This window comes from Bacillus rossius, chromosome 1, assembly GCF_032445375.1.
Source record: "Bacillus rossius redtenbacheri isolate Brsri chromosome 1, Brsri_v3, whole genome shotgun sequence".
NCBI lineage: Eukaryota > Metazoa > Arthropoda > Insecta > Phasmatodea > Bacillidae > Bacillus > Bacillus rossius.
This window is the reverse complement of record NC_086330.1, coordinates 338,491,535-338,515,630: the sequence shown is the minus strand read 5'-3', so window position 1 is coordinate 338,515,630 and position 24,096 is coordinate 338,491,535. Positions and strand designations below refer to the sequence as shown.

Sequence of the window (24,096 nt, the reverse complement as noted above, 5' to 3'; positions counted from 1 at the left end):
AAGCTTAAAACTGTAAATAGTTTAGTAGTTTTCCTGGTGATTTTAACGTTCAAAGCCATAATTTGTCATAAAAAATGTTAAAATATTTACGTCTGTGTATTTAATGTTTTTGTTCGGAAACACCTTAAATAGCACCATTTTGTGCTTTCAAATCCAAATTTTTCCGGGGGAGGACCCCCGGACCCCCCGCTTTAGGCTCGGGGTCCGTGAATGACAGGGCTGTTGTGTAATCTGGCACCACCAATACTGAAGTCCTGCGCACGCCTATGGTCATACTAGGTGGCGATATATATGCTTTGAAAAAAAGTGGTGGGAGTCAGTATGCCAGCACCCACCGCGGGGGGAAGGATCGGTCGTCATTTTTATTTTTTTGCCCTCACCGGTTTCGAACCGAGGAGTCCGAGCTCCGTGTCGTAAATGTTTGTTTTTTTATAAAAAATTTATTAAAATTTTATTAATTGAATTTTTTTATAAATTTTAATTTTTTTCCGTTAAAATCGGATAATAAATAAAGATTTTAAAGATGGCGGGCTAAACGGAAACTGCAACGGTGACGTCATCTTTCAAAATGGTGGTCATAATCCTAGATGACGTCAGAGGCTTATAAGCTGCTATCTCTTAGGAGTTTTAAGCCTCTTTTAGGACTTTCTAGTCGCTGGGATTTTTAAGGACTAAAAACGGGAATTTTTCCCTCAAAACGGGAAATTTTTCCCTCGAAAACCGGAATTTTAAATTTTATAAAAATTTTTGGGATTTTTTGGCGGAATTTTTTTCCACAAAAATTGAAATTTTGGCGATTTTTGAGGAATTTTGGGCAATTTTTGCCCAATTTTGGCAAGTTTTGAGGATCAAATTCAAGGTCAAGGGCACAACCATCCAAGATGGCCGCCGTGACGTCACAATCCAAGATGGCGGACCGACAATCTTCAGTCCACCGCCTGACGCCTGGGCCCGGAAATACATTCGTATACTACTCTAAACCCCTGCTTTGGACAGGATTTTCAACAAAAATTCATTTGTTGGTATGAAGTTTCCCTTTGGATTTGTGAACTTTCGTTCGCGCTATTCGTCACAGATGGCAGCATCGTGGTTACAGATTTCCATTACATGCTACTTTCGTTCCATTCACGATATTACTCCATTTAAATGCACTATACCAAGAACCTAAGATGTTACATTTTAAAAAATATACAGTAATTAAAATACACCGCCCTTCATGGTATAAAACTCCCAGCTTCAGGCAGTCGCTGGTTAAGACGTACGAGTGTCTTAATATTTCATACAAGTCTGGTGGGAAAGCTTCTTTGGTAAACATGTACTGTTGTATCAATTCATTTTGCCTCCCTGTATGCCAAGTGCACATCATCCATCTCTGAGAATTAAAAATCTGTCATGCCATTGTTCATAACATCTGCGCCAGTGGTCAACCACGCTTCCCGCGGGGCTTTTAAACAGAACACCATCTCCTAAAGTTCTGGAATAGCCTATTGGCTGTACTACCTATCAAAAAGTGTACAACATCCTAACGTTCTGGAATAGCCTTTCGGCTGTACTATCAAAAAGTGCACAAAATCACACTTAAAAATTACAAAACAAAAATTTGCCCTTTTTATAATAAAAATTTTTTTAAACCTTGGTTAATAAAATATTGCAGCTCATTGTATGTTATTTAATTGCTTATTCAAGTAAATTTTTAGTTTTATATATTCTACAAAAGAATGTTGTATACTTTATAGTGCCTAACCTATACATTTGCAATAAATTGTTTCCGTAAAATTTTTCTAAATTATTTCCGAGTACAAATATGGAATGTTCCCAGTGCTGCCTGTCCAACACACTCACTAGAAACATGCTGGTAACGAGAATGGAAAACGTAAGTAGGTGCATATAAGTAGTCGGTTTGGGGGCATCGGGTTGCGGTCGCAGTCGTAGTTGACGTTTAATTTCTCGAAGCCAACACTTTTGCGCACTCCTGAACGTTATGCTTTCCGTTGCGGTCGTCATTGTGATCCCCACTCCCCGACCGCCATCTTGGATTCTTAAGTTCCTCCTGCTCTCTCATTCCACTTATGCTATTGTCATAAAGGATGGATATTTAAATGACTCGGTTGAGGAGAGCAAAATGACGTCACAGCTGCCATCTTCGTTAGCACCAGTGGGACTCGAACCACTGGCTTCCCCCATTCTCCATTACTGTCCTGCTGGACGGGCGTAAGGAAACGGGAAGTTAAAGTAACTCGCAGATAGGTTGACATCGCTCGTCCCCTCCCCCTTGACCATTTCGCTTGCCAGCGAAAGAGAAAGTTTGCTCCTAGAGGCCGCCAGCGACACTGTCACATGAATGTAAGGTCGATGTTCCATTACCTCATTATTCTACAAACCACTTTTAATTTAAAGCCTTCATGTATAGTAAAGCTGAACATGAATTATAATTGTCTAAATAGTTTCACGATGAATAAATAATGAATGTTAATATTAATGTGTAACTAGATAATATTTATATTTCAGTTATAAAGGTCAAATATTTTTCAGTAAGGAAAGAGATTCTGAAAATGTAAACTTGGCTTGTATTTTTTCATGTATAACACATTATCATCCTTAAGTTGCCCCAATCCCCTTTTCCCATAACCGAAAGGCAGGCACACTCATATTTGAAGATGTAACCATGGTTAATACCTTGTCCCATATTTTTTAATGATTTAATTTGGCATTTTGAAGCAAATTTTTTTAACAGGTATAGTTAGGTTACACTGTTAATTTTATAGTTACTAAACCAAAATTTAATAAATAGATATTGTTAAAAGAGTCTGGCTTGCCTGCGGGTGAGATGCGGTCCATTACTACTACATGCCTAAACTGATTAGCAACGGCACCTCACTACTCTCCTCCACACCACTTCTCACTTCCTCGCGCTTTCTCATTTAACGCTTTGTGGCTCTGGAGGTTTCAGCACATTCCCCATCTGCATGAAGCGGCGTAACTAAGACGCCATTTTTCTGGGAGCTTTGAGCGTCAAGTCAACCCTGATGACGCGACACTTTGAAGGGGTGCGAAACCTTTCCAAGAGTGAAGTGAAGAGAGAGAGTGACCCCTTGGTGAGCGAAGACTGGTGCAGCTGGGACCAAAGTATCTGGGACAGTGGGGTGTGTGAGGCGGACGAGTGAGTAATGCGAGGCAATGTGTTGAGGCACAGACGAGCGGTAAGAGATGTGCAGTCATGGGAGCCACTGTCGAGCCAAGCTCTAGTGGGGAGAGTAAATTGTGGACCTTAAGAACGAGCGATAAATTTGAGGATAGACAATTTATTTTTAATAACTATTGCACATAATAGGTAATAAAAAAATGTACGTATTTAATTAATGGGAATATCGTTTTTGAACCCATTTTCCCATTAGTAACAATATGTAAGTACATACTTTCAAAAGATTGCACCACAATGAATATATCAGACTCAGTTTTACAGTGAAACCTTAAGACGATTCCAAGATCACCTAATAATTTAGAATTACTCAGAAGCAAAAATCTCTGAATAAACTCTGTGAAGGTTTATGATTGCAAGCAAAATTAATCAAGTACGTAATCTTAAGGGAGAAATTCTTAGTGTTTTACTGCAATACTCCCAACTGCTATTACTTGATGGTAATATATTTGCATGGTTTGGTTCAACATACATATTACATTAGACAAAGAGTTCATAATTTATTTTTAATGGCACATAAATTTGTTACAGGTATGTTAAACAATAACAGTTACTATATAAAAATTATACCCTCATATGCTTGAAAACTTATCACCGAAACTCTTAAACACGTAAATAAGAGAGCATAAAAAGTCAGAAAGATTAGTTACTGAACAAAAAATGCACAGTTATTACAGACTTAAGAATAAAATCTTTACCACTGTATTATTCTGTATACACTCAAAACTAACTACATTACAAAATAAATGCAAAAGTAGGTGATGAAATCATAACATAAATTTATACAAAAGGTACATTTAAATAATAAAAGGTCTAAATGATGTTATAGCTATCTACCACAAGCTTCATCTGAATGGATAACACACAATGGATTACACGACTGTTCATGTATGAAGTTTACGCACTGGTAAACCCCATGTAACAAAAATTCAGTCTTATTAAAACTATAGCACAACAATGCAACTTACATATACTACTGTCCAACAAACAAATTGTTGACCTTGTATCCAATCAATTTTGTCTGTTTTATATTTGTGAGCTACAGTTCTCAGTTTAAAGTTTTAACGGTTGTATTATTCAGTTAATCAGCCCATGTTGAAGCACAAATTTTTCCGCAAGATCCAATATATAAAATAAATAATTAAAACTAACATTAATTTATGATATACACATAAAAACGAAATAGCATCAATCTCTAATAGCTTAACTTTAAAAACTGTACAGACTGCTAATAAAGTACTACTATGTTGGCCAGTAAAGAAAAGGGGGGGAAAAATTGCAGAAAGTTAATGGTGCCCAAACTATGAAACAAACTTTAATTAATCAATTGCATTACTTTTTAAATAGTTATGAACATCCCAGTAAGAAAAATTGATGGAATTTAAAATTCTAATTGCTGCTTTTTACACAAAAATAACCTACCATAGTATGGAAAATAATAAGCAAGTTAGGTATATAAATATTTGGAACTTCTTATTAATAATTTTAAAACTGATTCATAGGTCTGCAGATTCCTCCCCCCCCCCCCCCCCCCAATTAATTTGTTTTATGTTCTATTATAAATAATTTTAGTCACGTTTAATTTGAATAGTCTTTTTCTCCAAAGATAAGATAAAAATGACAGTAGGATTCAATTTTATAAAATATGTTTTAAATAAACTGCTGCTATAAATAAAACATTTGTGCATGGAAGAAATCAGAAATAGTAAAAATATTTCCTGAATTGTTTAGAACATATAAACTGCATAATTAACAGTTATTGGAATGTCACCAATAGCGGCAATTACAAATTGCTGTAATTGGTGAAAATGAAAAAAAAAAAAAAAAAAAAAATCCAGAATTAACATGTTCTGCTAACGAGCAAACTTCTTAACACAGCTGATTCAAGCACAACAAACTGAACACGTGAGAGTATTCTGAACTGCAAATTTTCATGCAAATAAAAATTTTATTTGATTCATATACAAAACCAAAACTATCAGAAGTTTTAGAATTTTAGTGAATAAAAATTACATTTTTCTCATTTCTGTTTACTGGTATGTGATTGTTTTTTTGTTGTTAGAACCGCAAACACGTCATAATATAATAACAGTAAGTACACAAGAACTTAATTAAATCTATAAAGTGTGTAAGTTAAAGGTGGACTCGCAATGATCTGTCGCGTCCATCCATCTGTAAACAAGCACAGCCTCTGTAAAATACTTTTCTATTTTGCAGTACTGTGCAAACCTTTGACTAAGCAAATAAAATTGAAGCTCTTTTTAATATTCTATTGACTTTGCGAAGATATTTGCTATTTGTTTTTATTTGAAGCTTCCATTGTGATTGCTTCACAAATGCTGTGAAGCTTTGCATTTGTTGCAAAACTTTAAAACACTGGACACCTAAGAAGCCCTGCTTCTCAGTTATAAACTTCTTTTTTAAATTTTAAATTGTGCTTTTTAATTTTACAAGTGCCGATGATTGTAACCAAAGAAAAAAAAAGTGTTTAGTTTGTTGTGATCAGCCACATTAATACGACGAAACCTATTTATGTTAATGGTTTTTAACATTTTCCGGCGATTTTCACAGCTTTTTTTGATACATGACATTTAAAACACTGTTAAACTTTCCCTCAAGTATACTGCACAGAACACTTTTTTTTTTACATTTTTAAACATTCAAGAGTAACACTGATTTAGAATACACGTCATATGGTAGGTCATAGATTTGTAACAAAGCAAGGATATATAAAAAAAGTAATTATTTGGATATCAATTTATTTCTTTTAATGTAACCAATGCAATAATGTACTAAGAATGACAAGGAAGTGTTAGGTCTATATGTCATTTTTTAAATATTTGCAACCTCAAAAACTCTGAACTCTATAAAACAAATTAAAATGAGAATATTAATTTTATGAATTTAATAGCTCTGGTATTTATTTTAAGTTTGGTTAAGTTATGTAATTTTATATATTTTTTTTACTTTTTTTTGGGTGGAGTAAAATTAAGTTGGTAATGCTGGTGACTTTGTGCAAAGCTTGGTAGAGCCTATTGCTTCTAGATTCTTAGAGAAGCTTAAAGTAATTTTTATACATAGTTTTTAGTATGTATTATTATAGGTTGTATCTTTTTATAAGGTATTTAGTCTTCATATTTTACTCAGGGGCACAACAACTAAATTTCCAAGGGGGGGGGGGGGGGCAATATGTCTTTATAAAGAATCATCAATCCCCCCTATTGAAGCGAGGGGTCCGGGGGTCCTCCCCCGGGAAAATTTGTATTTCTAGGTGGAAAATGGTGCTATTTAAGCAGTTTTATTATGTAAAAATTGATAACACAGCACTTTCTTTGCCCCCGTTTGCCCCCACTTCAAGGTTTCAGAAGGGGGGGCAAAATACCATTGCCCTCCCCCCCCCTGTTGTTACGCCCCTGATTTTACTCAATGGGTTATTACGACTTTCACATGTGGTATTTTTCATAAAATATATTTTTATGTGTGTGCTCATACGTAGTGTGCCACCCCTGAAGGAGGAGAGGAGAAGTAGCGAGCTGAGAAAACAGCTGTTTCAGTACGTAAAAGGAAAGGAGTGGCTGGGCAGACATGATGTTGCGCGGACGTGCTTCACAGCGCGGTGCAAAACCTTTAAATCAAACGAGTGCGTTAATTTAACGATGCCAGCAGAACTCACAATTTTGTGTTTATTAGAGTCTGGAACTTCGACTGTGGTGCTAGAAGAATACATTTGCGGTGTTCCGCGTTTGTGCAGCCGGTGACAAGAACTTCATGTTGACCAAGGTATGGTCCATGGCGTGTGCCTGGAGGTGGGAAAGTAAGTGCTCACCAAAGCCATCCCTTTTCAACGAGTCTATGTAAGAAGATGCCAGTCATGTTTAGAGAAGACTGTTTTTAAACTGTCGGCGGTGTCAGTAATTTGCAAGATCCTGATTTTCAGACAGGTTTTCCACAAGTTCCTACCGTTTAAAGAGAAAATGGCTTCTCATGTGCAACGTAAGAATATTCACTGAATTGCGAGAAGAGTTTTGAATATTTCTGGTGCCATTATCTGTTTCAAAGTAAAGTCTATTTCTAAGAAATTTTGATATATTACTTTTTTTTAACCCACACAATTTTTTAGCAAATTCAAAAGCCATGGCATTTTCAACTCTAAAATTAAAGGCTAGTTATAATCACATTTCTGTAAATGTAAATTTTTGATACACCATTTTAAATAGTAATTTCAAAAAAATATATTTTGAAGGTGCATATTAATATAAATTAATTTAATTTATATCATTCTTTTAGATGTAAGTCTAGGGATACTGTTACAGGTTCCATGTTCAGGTTAATCATGCTAATTTGACGATCATGAAAAGTAGGCACTTATATGTAATTCATTTAACTTAATTTATTTTGCTCTGCTATTAATTTATATATTTTCTGTTTTGCCATACGTAATAATTACACTTCTATGCCTTAGTCAAGTTTTGTATCAAATATAAAACTTTAAAATGTGTTCGAACATAAGTTAGAAACATTTAATGGAGCATCTAAACAAATAAACTTCAAAACCTTTTAAGATAGTAAAGGTTTTCGGCAATACTTTGCGAACCTTTTGGAGGTTATAATTTCATCCGTCCGTAAATCAGAAAAGGCTTGGAAAGCTTTTGACGGACAGACAGAATTTTTCGGACCTTCAGATTGGCTTGAGGTCATGTGATTGATGGATGACAGGAAAACATGATGGACGCGATTGATCATCGAGTCCAGCTTAAGTTACAATCAACATGCACACATTGAAATATAAAAAATGTTAAATTCATAATATAAATCTTTCACATGTAATAAGGAATTGAAATTAGTAGTACATGTCCTTTAACATAAAAGCTAAAACTGTGCTAATTTTATGAATAATAAAGATAACACGTAGTGACACCCAATAACAGCAATATTGGCTAACATGATTTTGCACTTTGGCTGATGAATGTAGGCAGCTTAAAAATGCTAACAAACTGATCAGTGAAGATGAGTTTAGATTAAGTCATAACCATAAACTATTTTACTTAAACACATAACATTTCATCCAGCTTAACGCTGATGCAAACAGATGTTCCCCAATTGGCATTACATTTCACCAAACATGGCCAGCCGCTGAAGTCTATCACATCACAGTTGTAACTAGTCGAATATTAACACAGACACCAGACCACAAGGCCCTCAATGACATTGGCTTCGACGACTGAGACAAAAAATATTGAACCCCGTCTGATATCAAAAATTACAACAGACAGGACGTCTGCCCAGAAGCCAAAAAATAGTTTCAAAACAATTCCCTTCACACCATACATTCGTCGAAACTTGTACAACTATATTTTAACTTTCAAATATTTTCACTTGACATTTTTATGGAAGGTTTAGAATAAAATATTGCTACACATTCTTATGATACAAAATAATGAAGTTGATCAATATTGGGAAGGAGGGGGTGGTGTTTAAAAAAATGTTTCCTTGAAAATGAGTTTGCAAGGTAACCCAATTTTCTTATACAACTCTATAGAAACTGTAGTTTACAAAATATTCAGAAATTATTTAATATTAATGGACTGCTAATTTTAAGTGAAAGGGTGCTATTTCCACAGATCTACTAAAAACAAACATATAATAATTAAAAATTATATACATCTATATGTACCCAGTAACACAAGATCACACACTGGAATTTTATCGGTAGCTTAAATGTTTTTTTAAATAAAAATGAAACTTTAAAAGTTTAAGTAGGCATCCTTGCAGTGACTTCTGATCAGTTGTTCCATAAGATTTTGTAAACATAACCTATAAATCAGTCAGTTCAAGTAGTCAAATCTGATTGAGAATTTCACCACGAAAGAACAAAGTGCCGTGATTGGATTTTTAGTAGTGGAAGGTGTTAAAGGTAGTGATATCCATGCAAGGATGTTAAAAGTGTATGGTAACATTTGTTTAAATTCAAACATTTACAAGTGGGTAGAAAAGTTTAAAAGTGGCTGCAAAAGTATTTGTGAAAAGCAGCGAAGTGGCCAACCAGTCGAAGTTGCCACTTCCTCCTTTGAATCTCGCATTGACACGATAGTCCGAGACAACAGAAGAATCACTATTGAAATTATAGCTGCAAAAGTGTCTGCAAGTGTTGGAACTGCCCATAACATCGTTCAAATTAAACTGCAACACAAGAAAACCTGCAGGAGATGAGAGACGAGACAACTTGCAGACACCCACAAAGAAACGAGGCTTCAAATCAGTAAACAATTCAATGCTTGATGTTCCACTGAGAAAAAAAGCTTTTTTTGAAAGAATTGTAACGGGCGATGAGACACGTATTCACTATTACAAGCCTGAGTTGAAGAGACAAAGCCTTGTGTGGAAACACACAAGTTCTCCAACGCGGAAAAAATTCAAGACCCAGCCACCTGCTGGTAAAGTGATGCTTACACTTTTCTGGGACTCACAAGGCCCTATTTTATGTGATTTTCTTGAAGACAAATGAACAATCAACAGTCCATATTACACTGATATGCTGAAAAACAAATTAAAGCCGGCAATTTGCACTAAACGTCGTGAACTTTTGAACAAAGGTGTAATTTTGCTTCACGACAATGCATAGCCACACAGCACAGAAATACTTGGCTGGGAGATTCTTCCACACCCTCCTTACAGTCCAGATCTTGCCCCCTCAGACTTTAATATGTTAAGCCCCCCATAAGGAAGCTCTACGTGTCAAAAAATTCAGTTCCAACAAAGTAGTAAAGATTCAAGTGCAAATGTGGCTCCAAAAGAGCCAAAATAATTTTACGCCACGGGCACATGCATCTTAAGGGAATTATGGGACAAGTGTGTTAATATTTGCAATTACCTAATTAGTCAATTCATATTGGTGCACAACAACAACAAAAAAAAATGTAAAAATTTTTATGAAAATTATTTTAAAATAAATATGTTATGTACAAATTTTCACATTGACTCTTTTCTCATGCTAGTATAATAGAAAAGAGCCTACAGAGATGACAAAATGAGCCAACGTTTTGAAAATTAGGTCAAAAACTTTTATTTTCTGTATTCCATATTAAATTAAAAGTGGAAAATAAGGATAAAATAAGATATCTAAGCCTTAAATGTTTGCTTTGTAAGTTAATTAATTAGTAATTATGAATAAATTTACTGTGCCAGTGATGGATTGCAATGGTATGAACAACACCGAACACGGAAAATTCTAAACAAAATATAAAATGCAAATACAAAAACAACTGTAACTTGACACAAATATAAATGAAACAGAAATCTGATTTTATTACGAGGAAACAGTTATTTATTGCAGCAAATAGCACTAAACTGGCAAACTTTAAAAAAACATTAAGGCATTACAAATTAAAACTGATCCAATGCAGCTTGTGTTATATCATGGGTCCTAGACTAAATCCAACAACCAAAACAGTTAAAAATAATTCTGAACCAAAAACAAAGATACACAAAATTTCTTTAACAACCTATTCATCAAAATAGAGAGCAATCTTACGTATAAAACAATAAAATATGAATTCATTATTTACCACATGAAAAATTAGTCATGACTAGCAATGTCACAAACATTAATGAAAATTAATTGTACAGGAAATTTTTTCACCATACAATTATGTTTGATTTACATGTTGTAACATAACACACACTAAATCTGTATATACATTATAGAAATTTTCCATAAAAGTAAGAAAATCTATATATAAAAAATAATTAAGGAAACAAATGTAAACCTTAAAAGGTTAAGCAACTTAATATAGTATGTGATGAAGTAATTCCATTTAAAGCAATCATACACAACATATACACTACATACTTAAAAGAACCAGAAATGTATGTGATGCATATTATGAAAAATGCAAGTGTTATTTAACTATAAATCCTACAAAATAAATTTTTTTGTCTAAGCACTCTTCTAAATTTCAGATTTTTTTATCACATACTCAATAGTAATTCCAAAAATAGAGAGCTCGAGAACTGAAACAATAAGAAGGTACTTAATGTGAGGACAATGCGCCCCATGCTCTTATCATCGCAAGGGCTTTATTGAGCTGGTAACACCACTGCAGACGCTCTTCCTTCGTGTCTGCTGTGAGGAAGTACCTACAAAGATAAAACCCTTTGGCAAACAGATCCTTTCAGCACAACCTTATCAATTTTTAAAATTTTTAAAATACTTGATCTGGTCGCTATCCTGGCCACGTCAGTGAATGTTCACCAGTCACCAAAAGCACCCAACATTCAATAAGCAAATGTACCTAATATCTGCACTGCTAGAGTTGTACTAACCAGCATGCTCGCTTTCCTACACTGATTTGTGGTGTCACATTTCTAAAAAGCAATTATGTGCAATAACTAGGGACAAGATGAATTGTGATAAAACCAAAATAACACCGAAAAGCATCTCAAAACACCTCATAACACCGCAACGCAAGTTAATACACCATATAGCACAGAAATGCAAGTTATATCATGGAATTAAGTAACATTTAACCAAAACTTAATTCAAATTACAAAAACAGTAATTTTAGTGTTTGAAATTCAAGGAATGTAATTTCCGGACAAAACATTGTACCATAATAGAGCATGGATTGCAAAAATTAATTGAATTTTTTTTACTGTGCATCTCTTATTGAATCACTTTTAAACCACAAATGCTCGCCAATTTATATTTTTACTGTTCTGATTGTATCCGTTTCAGAAGAATTTGCAATTTATTACAAATTATTTTATTGTAAAATTGCAGCAAATAAATTTTACCACTGTTTTGTTACGTATTACAAAAAAACCTATATAAAAATAAAAACAATAACACTAATCTCTTCTGTTTTAAAAACGAAATTGAACCTAAAATAAAACCATAAAATCTTATCTCTAGCGATAACTGATGCTTGTGATTTCAGCTTTAACTTCATTTTTAGTGTTTCAGTGCTCACTAATATTTCATAAAGTTGTTACATGAACCTCACTGACATCTCAACCCTTACATTTACACAGTACTTCCAAATTTTCAGCAAAAAAAGTTACCTAATCAAGTGTCATGCAGTTACAAGACAAAGGATTATGCCTAGAAAATGGTTTGCTTTTATTGCAGAGTAGTAAATAAGCTGTACTTTTCAACTATACAATGAAACATGCACATCAAGTTCAAATACAAGCATAAAATACAAAAGCCTTAACTTTATTGTCTGAGTATTCAAGCATGCAAATTGGAATGTCATTAGTTATGTAGGCTACTTGTTTACAGTCAGCAGAACTTTTTTTTGAAAAGTGCAGTAACTCAAAGATTAATATAAAATAAAATGGTTTTGAACAAAAATCAAGAAATGGTATAAGATGAAGTGCAACTGAAAGAAAACACCACAAAGCATATCCATGACTTGGTTCAACTTTCACAAAGAGGCAGTTTGCAGAAATGCTGTGTGCAAAAGGTAGTAGCTTGTTTCTCACAAAGAACACTTATAGAACAAGTTCAGGCTGTGACAGAGACATGACATTTCCAATACTTCAAATAAGGTAATTTTTTTTAATAAAGGTAAATCTAACAGCACATAAATGAGCACCTCAGATCACACCCAGTATATTTTTCTAATCTATTGCTGAAAATATTAAATTTAATTTTTGGTTATGTGTATAATCAACCAAATTACAATTAGTGCAACTCTAATTTATAGAAAAATAATGGCTTTCTTTTGCCCTCAAGTTGTTTATGTTGCCTTTCCCCATTGAGCCAAATTACTCTACCATAATTCTGGGAAGACCTACCAAACATAAAGGTAACATTATAAAGCCGAAACGTAATGTTTTCACAATTAACTACAGCAACAGACACCAACCTGACGACAGTGTGCGATGATTCCACTGTCATCACCAGGGAGTCTACGTCATCTGGCCGAGTCGGCCGTCGAATTTCCAAGAGGAATGTGTTAGCACGTGTGCATATGCTTCGAGGGACGAGCCCGATCAGATCCGTGATGCAACCATTTAAATCAATGTAGCCTAATGGTTCCTAAAAACATTACATACATTGCACTGCAGAAAGAATAGTGTAAACAGCTGAAAAGGAATATCAAAAGCAATATTTCGTCAAATCTACTACAGTAGAGCACCCCTCAACCGTAATTCCCACAAACGGAACTCCCGAAATCCAGAACTAATTCTCAAATAATAATAATAATAATAATAATAATAAAAAATTACAAAACAAAACAAAAATTACAAAACATTTCCGCACTGGAACGAGGCATTTCTGCTTGTGCCTGACTGTACATGCCTTCTAGGCGCACGCGCGCACGTCTGTCAGAGAGCTAATTACACGTCTGTCAGAGAGCTAATTATAGCCAGTCTTTCCCGCACATTGCGTCGATGAGATGCATGAAGTGTTATTCTTGTGTATGTAAAATGTAAACTGTGCGTGGCAGTGACTATACACTCTCCAGGAAGTGTGAATCACTTGCACGTCAACACCGAAGTAACACAACACCGCAGCTGTAGTCCTAATACCTCCCATGACCTCTCTGTTTCTTCCTCTTTCCACACGCACGCACCCACCCAGTGATAAGAAACACGTGCCTTCCAGCTTGCTTGAATGAAGGTCATTCAACCGGCCGGGAGGCCGGCCCTACCGCAACTCCACTTAACCGGAATTTTCCCATAACCGGAATAGACCCCCCCCCCCCCCCCCGATGATTCCGGTTGAGGGGTGCTCTACTGTACATATATTTGCTGTGTGCAACATGTTTAAAGTGAAGGCGGTTAGTCTCTAAAATCATACACACATGTATTAGTATACACGTAACTTATTCATACATCTTGTTAACAGAACAATTAATATTTATAGGGTAAATCTTATAACTGATGGATGTATAGAAAGCAATATAAATGTATAGTCACACACAAACCTGCCTAAGCATGTATGCAATTGCACCTGTGCAAGTACACATGCATGTGAATGCACAACATTTATTATTTACATTAAGTTTTATAACTTATTTGTATGTGCTCCTGTGCTCAATAAGACAATATTGCACTATAAACCAGCGATAAATAATTATGCATAGAATTGTAGAATATTTTGTTGCATAAATAAAGAAAATAATGTAGTAATAAATAAATTCTAAATTGTTTTACAAATTGATGGGTGTCTTAAAATACCTGAAATGGAGAACCAGGCCAGTGGATATTCTAAGAAAAGGTGTAAATAAAACTTGACTTGTTTGAAAATTGCAGGCAGGCCAAAGACATTGTCTGTAGAATAGTACTGAGTTATATCCTTGCAAACGTCTTTTCTTGCAGAACCACCAATAAAATGAGAAAATTTAATCTTAAGTATAGTTCAAATAACGAGTGTACAAATCAATTGTCCAACCTAAAAAAAAAAATGTACAAAATTTATTTTAAAATATCAAATATGAAGTTAAATTTTGATGATTTCCATGGATAGCTCAATGCTGGTCTATTTTAAAAGAGATATAACAAATTAATTAAAATTAAATTTAAAACATATTTGGGAACAAAACGAGTTATGTATAAATTCTCATAATTTTTTTGGTTTTGATACGTTCTGATTAAAAATGTACACTGGAGTATTAGTTTTAGCAAGAGTGTAAATCTTTTACCGTTGGTAAGAATGTCCCCATGGCGTAGCACTGAGGGGTGTGTTTCTTTGAACTACGTAGGCAGAAGGTGCTCTGGACAGCCACTGCTCGGTGGGGAAAGGGAAGAATGGGGTGTAGAAGGATTGAATGTCAGGACGAAGAGGCAAGCAGGCAAACACACATCTCTTAAGTATTTGACACAGTCCTCGCTCACGCAAAGAAATTATGTTCCTGTGAAGAATAATTTGTGCCAAGGGCAGATCCAGTGATGACTTAAGAGAGGAGCTGCATTTTTAATGGGAATAAAACAGATGCCATATTTTTTTTTTTAAGCGAACAAATTTCAACTGTTTGCATACTTGGATAATGTAGACATGATAAATAATCATTTAGCAAACAATATTCTACAAACAAGGTTTTTTTTACAAAATCTGTCAGTGATATTTCTTATTTGTAAAATAATGCTAAATAGTGCAAAATTTTAAGCACATGTTTCTTGGGAATCAAGAAATACATAAGGTTTTTTTTTTTTAAAACTTAATGCTTAGCTTGAATGTTTATTTTTGCATGTCCTAAAGTGCTGTTTTGCCATTCAACTATTAAGTAAACAGGTTTGTAGAGTTATAGAATGCATTGTTGGTAGCAGGATTGTGGGTACGGAATTTTTCAAAGTTCTCCGGGAAAATGACAGCATTTTTTTGCATCACAAAAAGGAATTAAAGAAAATTTACGTAAAACCAGGTGTGTATTAGCTTCTCTTGTAAACAAAGCCATCCCATTTTTAACCTAAATAACTAAAGATATAGATAGAAGATGTGTAACTTTTGTGTTGTACACACAGCATAAAGAGCTTGTAGAAAACCAAAGCTTCATGTTTGAAGGGTTCATAAATAATATTGATTGGCGCTGTAGTATAAAAAAATACTATGTTTGAGATATAAAAGTACACGGTTATTGAAATGTGTTTCCTCTGTTACACATCTATGACATACCACATTACATTTTTAGAAATGGTGTCTATCAACTCAAGGAAACAGCTGTAGTTCATACCAAACTTCATGTTTCCATAAAATGTTTAAATTTGGTGCAAAAATTTAAAAACCACAGAATTTAGTTCTTTTGCGTGAATTTTGCACTTCACCATTTTTCAGAGTCTCTACTTATACAGAAAATTCCTGTTAAGAAGTTCTTCACGATACTTTGAGATTTAGACATATTAACAGGGAAATTTTTTAAAAGAGTAAAAATGTACGTATTTTAGGTCCAGGGCAAGTTTTTTTAAAATTTATTATGCAGGAACTTTTCTCAAGAGGGGTTTCCTTAATGGTCAAATGGTTCTCCACAGAGTAAAATTTATGCATACTTAACCACGGCGGTAAACCTTAACCAAACTATTCCATAAATGAGTACAGAATAGTAAAACACACAAACATTTAAACAGTTACATTTTTTTATCACGAAAACAAATTCCAGTCGACTTTCTATGCAAACGGCCGCCTTGACACGACCGAGCAACTTTCACCTCATTATATCACGCAACAAACCAATCACAAAATTTTAAACATTTAACAGGGTTTTTTTTATCTCGCTGAGGTAGTATTTTAGTTCTCTAATCCATAACTCTTAATGTTTTATTATGAATTACCTCACATTCACATTCTCCACAACATACTCTGCAGTAGAACATAAACGTAGATTACACATTTTCTACTGACCAAACTCTGCTATGAAGTACAAACTTAAAAAATACCATGTTATCTCCCATAATCATCGCACATTTTATTCTAAATCAAGTTTGAAAAGTAGGGGTGCGACGATTATACGAAAAAAAAAAATTTTGTTAGGTAAAGTTATTCATAAAAAAACCAGTTCATGGAAAGTATGTTACCACGAAAGAATGCTGGCCATTAACTCGGCACTCGACAGAAAGCGCGCGCTGCATGCAATCGGCGAGATATCGATATTCGACTATGTGCGCGAGCTCTATACGGGAAGCAACATAACCAAACATGAATGATGCCTACTAGCGCTGGCTACATGTTCATAAGCGATACACCACGGCGACGCAGACGATCAGATAAAGGAAATAACGTTTAAAAACGTCTTTAAAAGAAAATATACACGTCAGACAACTTCTTATTTCCGTTAATTAAATAAGTAAGTGGTAATGTCCGAATAAATATTGGATTTCTACTTTAAAATACATTGCTTTATACGGAAAAGATACCTACACAAAGCGCTCGGCATCTAATAGCGGGACCAAAAACAACATTCAAAGTTTAAGCGAGAAGTTTTTTTATCCCAATTTTGACAGCCAAAAATATAGGTGGGACGATTATGCGATAAAAGAGGGTAGTGTGAGTAGCTGCTAAAGCTAAAAATTGCTACTCACCATACTCTTCTCCTCTTCTGGATATCTCCAATATGAAAGTCTTGAACCTTTCAACACAAACCACCGACGCAGCAGTGAACCCAGACCAGACACGTCTTGGTACAAATTCAGGAATCCTCGTTCAGTGACGTCAAGGGTAAGCTCAGAACTAAGGCGCATTTGCACACTACCTTCGAGAGGTGATGAGAAAGTCACCTGATGAAGAAAGACAAAGAAAAGTTGAAGAGAATAATTTAAGATCATTAATTAGTTTGACATTACACAGAAAAAACAAAAACTACACATAGCTCAAATTCTAGCAAAGTCGACACTTTCTATGACAGCAGGGTCATAAAGGACTGTACACAAAAAAAAATTTTTTTAATGTTTCTAATAAGATTTCACACTGTAGTCTTGATGTGCTCCTTAACACTAATACTTCATCATTATTCACATAGATGTTTCATCAGGGTGTAAAAATTCATGGCCTCCAGCTAGCCATGATCTAAATTAAACATATATTTTACACTGGTAAACTGATTTTGCAAATTGAGTCGAATATCAAAATTGCACGAAAATTAGGATTATCAATGTTTTTGCGAAATTAAATAGAAATTGAAAATTAAGTCTTGTTCATTTATTCTTTTGTACACAACATTTCATGACAGGTCCCAACAAAACTTTCTAACCTCACCAAAACAGTTCATTTCTCAGAAACAACTTACCAACTTTTCAGTTACTTTTTTTTAAAATGAAATTTTTAAAAATTATTAATATCCTGCAGTTGCCTGAACTCACAGTAAAGTTCAAGAATGACATTGTTCTTGGGTGAAAACGAAGACACACTAAAGCCTTTTAGGCCTATGCTGCCATATTTGGCCAAAAAATTCCAAATGGTAATAACATCTGAAAGAATGTTGGAAACAGCACAGCCCGGACCGACACATGAAATGTCTCACATCAAAATCATTCATTTGTAAGCCACCAGCCTGTGTCACCTCACATGGCAGCATCCAAACGATGACTAACCAAACAAAGCATAGTACCAAAACACACAAAATAAACTGGGGACTTCCCTGAAAAAACCACCTTCCCATTCATTGGCTATAAACATTTTGCTTAAAACTATTACAATGAACTTGAAGTCTTTCTCATGGTTCTGGGCTACCATGTGTCTATCTCTATCACAGGATGTTACAAATATTAATATCATTTTGGCATCACATCTGCCTTTCTTTCTTTATAAATATTATATAAAAAAAAGTACATGTTATGAAACAATACACAGCGAACCCAATTCTATGCCCACAAAAAATTAGTCATTAGACTTAAAAGAAGTATAAATAAGGGCCTAAACTGCTTTCAGAAATAAAATGCTCAAATATTCCTTAAAACAATACAAAACATCTACAAATGAAATAAACACTACTAAACTGGGGCATTATGACCTTCAACTATATAATTAGCTGATATACTGCATTACTGAAAATCATTGCCTCTTAAAAATGTTTCTGTAAAACTGGCCTGCTATGCCACAAGGTTAAGAATGCAAGAGTTATTTATTACAGCACTTTAGCCTAAAATACTATAGTGCATTCTAACTAAAATAAAAATTTGGATAACATAATTTAACAACTGCACAAATTGCAAAAAATTCAACTTGGGAACATACACCTCACCTTATACCTATTCCAATTGACTAATTATTTGGATTCAAGGGGGAAGGATACAAACCAAAAGAAGCCACATTGTGTTTGACAGTGTACCATAACCATTTTGTCTTTTGATATTGAAAATTTGCTTTATTTAAGGTAGACACACAGTGATTTACAAAGCCTGTAACATGGTGTCTAACAATACTATTATAGTTGTAATCATTCCCAAAAATGTATATGTATGTGTGTGTGTTGGTATATACTTTTTATATGACAAACTCCAAAACTGTTCAATAAATGAAAATTTGACACTGAGAATATTTTCCAAAATATTGTTCATTTACTTGCAGTTTACTAAATATTACTATTAATTTAAATTATTTTACGTTAGTTTGATTACATAGCCATTGGAAAAGTCAAAAATATTGTTCATTCAGGTAAATTATTAATAAAAAAGTAGTATGTAATATATCATCAATTTATACCAATATACCTAAATAATAGAATATTATCAATATGAGTAACCTTTATTTTTCCTAATTATGTATTCTTAAATACTAGATTACATACAAACCATAATTTTATATATAGAGGTAAATAAATAAACACTGGCAAGCCAACGACTGGCAGGTTATGCTAGTTCAATTATAAATGTCAAATTCAAAGGGGAAATAATTTGTAGCAGCCCACAGAGTGACTACTAACTTCAGGCATTCTATTAAATTATAAATTATATGCTTTAACAAAGCCAAATTTTGAAACCAAAGATGCCATTGTTATGGCCTACAATCTGCTGAAACCAAAAACAATGGCATCGTTCGGTTACTGTATTTTATTCTTAAAAGTGTTCACGTTAACTGGATTGCATTACAAATACAAATACAATTTACAGTCAAACCTCTCTGTAACGACCCCTCACGGTTCCCAGGAATAGGGTCGTAATAGAGGGGGGGGGGGGGGGTCGTAATAGATGGTTTCCTAAATTTTCAGTTGATTTCAACCCCCCCCCCCCCCCTTCGCAAACCGCTACTCCCTAAGAAACCAGCAGTACAATGGCAGGATGCTGTCACTCACAATGCTAGACGGCTTTGCTTTAAACCCACGTCAACCTTCATGACAAGTCCATCACCCTACAGGCCACCTCTAAAGAAAATATGTCAAAAGACAGTTTATTTTTACTGTTTAGTTTACATGTACGTTTTCTGCTTGCCGTAGTTAAATACACTAGAACCCCGATGTCATGAACCCCGGATTTAACAAAGCAGTGACTTTACGAATACATTCTCGGGAACCGTCAAAAAATTAGACATTTTGACCAAAATGTGAAAATCAGAAAAGAAAAAAGAAAAAAAATAAATAAAAACAAAATGAAATATCATTAAAATCTGTTAATTTTAACACACAGCGTATTTTTGTGTCGGCTTTAATACTTCCAATAATGTTTATGTAAGAAAAACAAAAAAAATAATGGGACATTTCCTTTAAAAATATGGCAGCTGTAGATTCTGAAACGCGAGTGGGTGCACACGAAGATCGCCCGGCTGGTTGGCGGCAACGGTTTCATGACACATAAGCTCACCCCTCCCTCCCCTCGTTCACATTCTTCAAGGCTAGCTCATCCCTCCCAGACACAAACCATCTAGTGTCCTCCCTTATAACACCCCAACTTCGCTCCCCTTTGAAAAACCTTCAGTGAGAAAATGCTCTTTTCACCCTCTCTTCTCCCGTAAAATTTGGCTATTATGAATGGGGTACTAAAGCTGCAAGGAGAGGTAAGATCGTTGTAAATATTTTCGGACCCCTCCCTCCTCTCCAAACACGCCCAAAAAAAAGGTATGTCAAAATATGTCACTTTTCACACCTAGTTCGACTTCAGTCATCTCTGGCAAGGAATTTACAAGCTTCCAAAATTAAATATAAATGTATTTTAATAGAAAGGGTCCTATGAAAAGGAATATACCAAATAAAATCAAGCTGCTGTCACCAAAAAAAGCATAAAACGGCCCAATGCGTGGTCGCTTCGTTATTGCTCGCGCGAGAGGCGAGATGTGGAATGTTAGAAGAAAGATAAATGCGGGGGAGACAGACAGCAGCCAGTGTGTTTCCTGCGTGGGGAATAAGTCGCGTAGCTTTTTTTTTTTTTATGCTGGGTGAAGCAACCTATTTCTATCAACCCACGGGAAAAGATAATCGCTTGAGCTGTCAAAATAAACATCGCTGCGGCAGTTAAAACAAGTCGAGGCAGGCGGGCGTGCATCCAGTCTTCGCTGTGTATATCTACTCGAAAAACATAACATCTCAATTCATAAGATTTCTTATAACCTACACGTATTGCCAAATGTTTTCAGCCTGATCCATACAAGTTCTTTAGCCACGTTTTAAATGAAAACAACTGGCGGGCCAGTGTTGTGCCCTGTTTTGCGGACACATAAAGCTTTTATCAATTTGCTGACAGTTTTAATATATTTTTACTCTCGTTAAAATGAAGCAGATAACGTGATTCGTGGTATGGGGGTTGTCAAGCGCTGACAGCGGTCGACAGGAAGTGGTATCTATTTTTACATGCTTTATATTAGCTTCACCTGTATGTTTGTTTGTCTGTCAGTCTGTAACTCTTTCGACTAAGAGTGAGTGGCTTATCACTGTAAAATGTCCCACCCATTTGCCATTTCATTACGTTCGTTAGCCGAGCGGTCTAGGGCGCGCGACTTCTGTGACGTCAGCTTTCGGATTCAGTGATCGTGGGTTCTACTCCCGGCCACGTCGAAAAAAAAAAATTTTTCCGGTAAATTCTAAGATTATATCCATATCTAACTGTAAATGATTCGGAGAGACTTTACCATTTCTTTGTGACGTTGCAACTCCAAATAGTTATCTCAGATGGTAATAGGTAGTGTCGGTAACTCATTTACCTATGATAATTATACATAAATATAGTTTAAAAAACTAAAAAAACATGCTTTTAAAGAATATCAAACTAAAAAGTTAAAAATAAATATAGTTTAAAAAACTAAAAAAACATGCTTTTAAAGAATATCAAACTAAAAAGTTAAAAATAAATATAGTTTAAAAAACTAAAGAAACATGCTTTTAAAGATTATCAAACTAAAAAGTAAAAAATAATATTTATATTTAATTTATGACAATAGTATATAAGCAATACTAGTATAAATGAGAAAAAAGCATGGGGCGCATAATATACAAAAAATATGGCACAAAGCGCCTCAAGATTTTTTCTCATTTATACTAGTATTGCTTATATACTATTGTCATAAATTAAATTTTAAAATTATTTTTTACTTTTTAGTTTGATAATCTTTAAAAGCATGTTTCTTTAGTTTTTTAAACTATATTTTTAGATATGTGCTGCCTACGGCAACTCGGCAAGAGAAACGCAGTAACACGCTACTCACCACAAGAAACTTATTTTCTGTCAGATTTTCTTTGGATTTTCAGCAATTTTTTCACAGTTCCTCGAAATCGGGTTGTAATAGAGAGGTGGTCGCAATAAATGGGGTCGCAACAAAAAGGTTTTACTGTACATACAGACTTGCCAACTTTTGAAAACCTCAATTAGTAAAATACATAAAAAATAATTAGGGATGGGATTTTCGAATCTTGGATTCGTCGAATATACCGAATCCTATGGATTCGAGGATTCGTAGGATCCGAGGTGGGATTCGAGGTGGGATTCGAGGTGGGATTCGAGGTGGGTTTTTAAGAGTTTTAGGTAGTAATTGAAAATTGTAGTGCTGGGCGAAGTTTGAAAATTTCGAACCGAACCGAACCCTTACGTTCGGTTCAGTTCGAAACCTCTTATATATTAGAAAAACCGAACGTTCGTTAAAAAAAAAATACGTTTTTCTAATTTTCTAACCCCCATTTGAGACCATTCACAAAACAGCTCAACAAAATTCTATTGCTTGTAATATTCCGACTTTTATCGCATAATCGTCGCCTCAACAGTTTCAAGCGCAGACAAAATTAAAAAAAAAATTATTAATCGTCGCATAACTCGCATAGCATTTTTTCATATAGGCGCGCTTTGTTTTTTGTTTACTTTAGAGAATTTTGTATGCATTTGTCGTACTACGTAAAATAAACTATCGTACAAATGCCAAACGTATTGTATACTATACCTTTAACTATAGTGCGTGTACGAGAAGTGTTGTACAATCACCAAAGATTGCGTACCCCATGCGTTAAACTAAAGCGCATGTACGAGAACTCTCGTATTTCGGCAAAACTAACGTGATCAAGTTAACACAAGACAAATGCGGTAGGAAATGATTACGTAAATTAGGTACGTATTTTAAATTACTGGGATGTATTTATTTTCTTTGGCCTTTTTGGTTATAACAGTCAGGTAATGAAAGTATTAATTTAATCTTGTGTATTAAAAGTACTGGTCCAGTAAATTTTACAGTACGGTACTAAGTTGACTAGCGTAGTCGCGGCAGCCATCATTATTTCTCGTGTTTTCTTTTTTCCGACGCAAATTTCTATAACCACACTTTTTACGTTACGTTTACAATATTATTGTTCTAGAGGTGATTTGCGATGAGCAGGCTAACGTCGTTTAAGTTTTCCAAATGGAGAAAAGATAATGACGATCCGGATGACCCAGAACCACCCAAAAAAAAGAAAGTCTAAAGTTTCTTCTGACGAGCAGCATTCTTCCAAGAAAACAGCAACTGCAGTCAGCGGGTTTTGTAATGTAGATAGGTAACTTAATTCACATTCGCCTTTTTTTTGATGTCCTATTAAAAAGTTTTACTTATTAAAAATGTTAGGTTATGTCTACCACAAAAATATGTTATGTGGCCTTATGCTGAATGTTCGTCATCTTTATAATAATTTTTTTTTTAATGAAGGTTAGTGTACACTGAAAAAGGAAGATAGTCTTTTTGAAATTTAGATGTAACTTCTTCATGAATTAAAAGTTGGTATATATATAAGCTAAGCTATATAATGTTTTAATTTTACATACGGCTGGAGAACCTTTCTTTCTCACCACTCAGTTAAAGACCAAAATGCTGGTCATTGGTTCATTTTAATTCAAAACAATTATTTCTGTATGAGGTTCGGCTCGGCTCGGCTCGGCTCGAAACCAGAGAACTGAGGTTCGTCCAGCTCTAGAAAATTGTATACCTAAACTATATTATACAGGTAACGGAAATAGCACAAACATAAGATAAACTACGCTGCATTTTGTCAATTAGTATAACTACTTGATCATTT

General features: G+C 34.6%; 1 protein-coding gene across 2 annotated transcripts in view; it reads right to left on the bottom strand.

The window, feature by feature from the left end:
* Positions 1 to 10,500: 10,500 nt before the first annotated feature.
* LOC134528112 (anillin-like) overlaps positions 10,501 to 24,096 on the bottom strand; it is a 66,467-nt gene continuing 52,871 nt past the window's right edge. For both annotated transcript variants that reach the window (XM_063361391.1, XM_063361390.1), the window contains exons 18-20: positions 17,222 to 17,416; positions 13,069 to 13,241; positions 10,501 to 11,335 (exon numbers count right to left, since the gene is read on the bottom strand). In XM_063361391.1, coding sequence (XP_063217461.1) covers positions 11,230 to 11,335; positions 13,069 to 13,241; positions 17,222 to 17,416 — 474 coding nt within the window. In that variant the 3' untranslated portion in view covers positions 10,501 to 11,229. The remainder of the gene's footprint in view (positions 11,336 to 13,068; positions 13,242 to 17,221; positions 17,417 to 24,096) is intronic.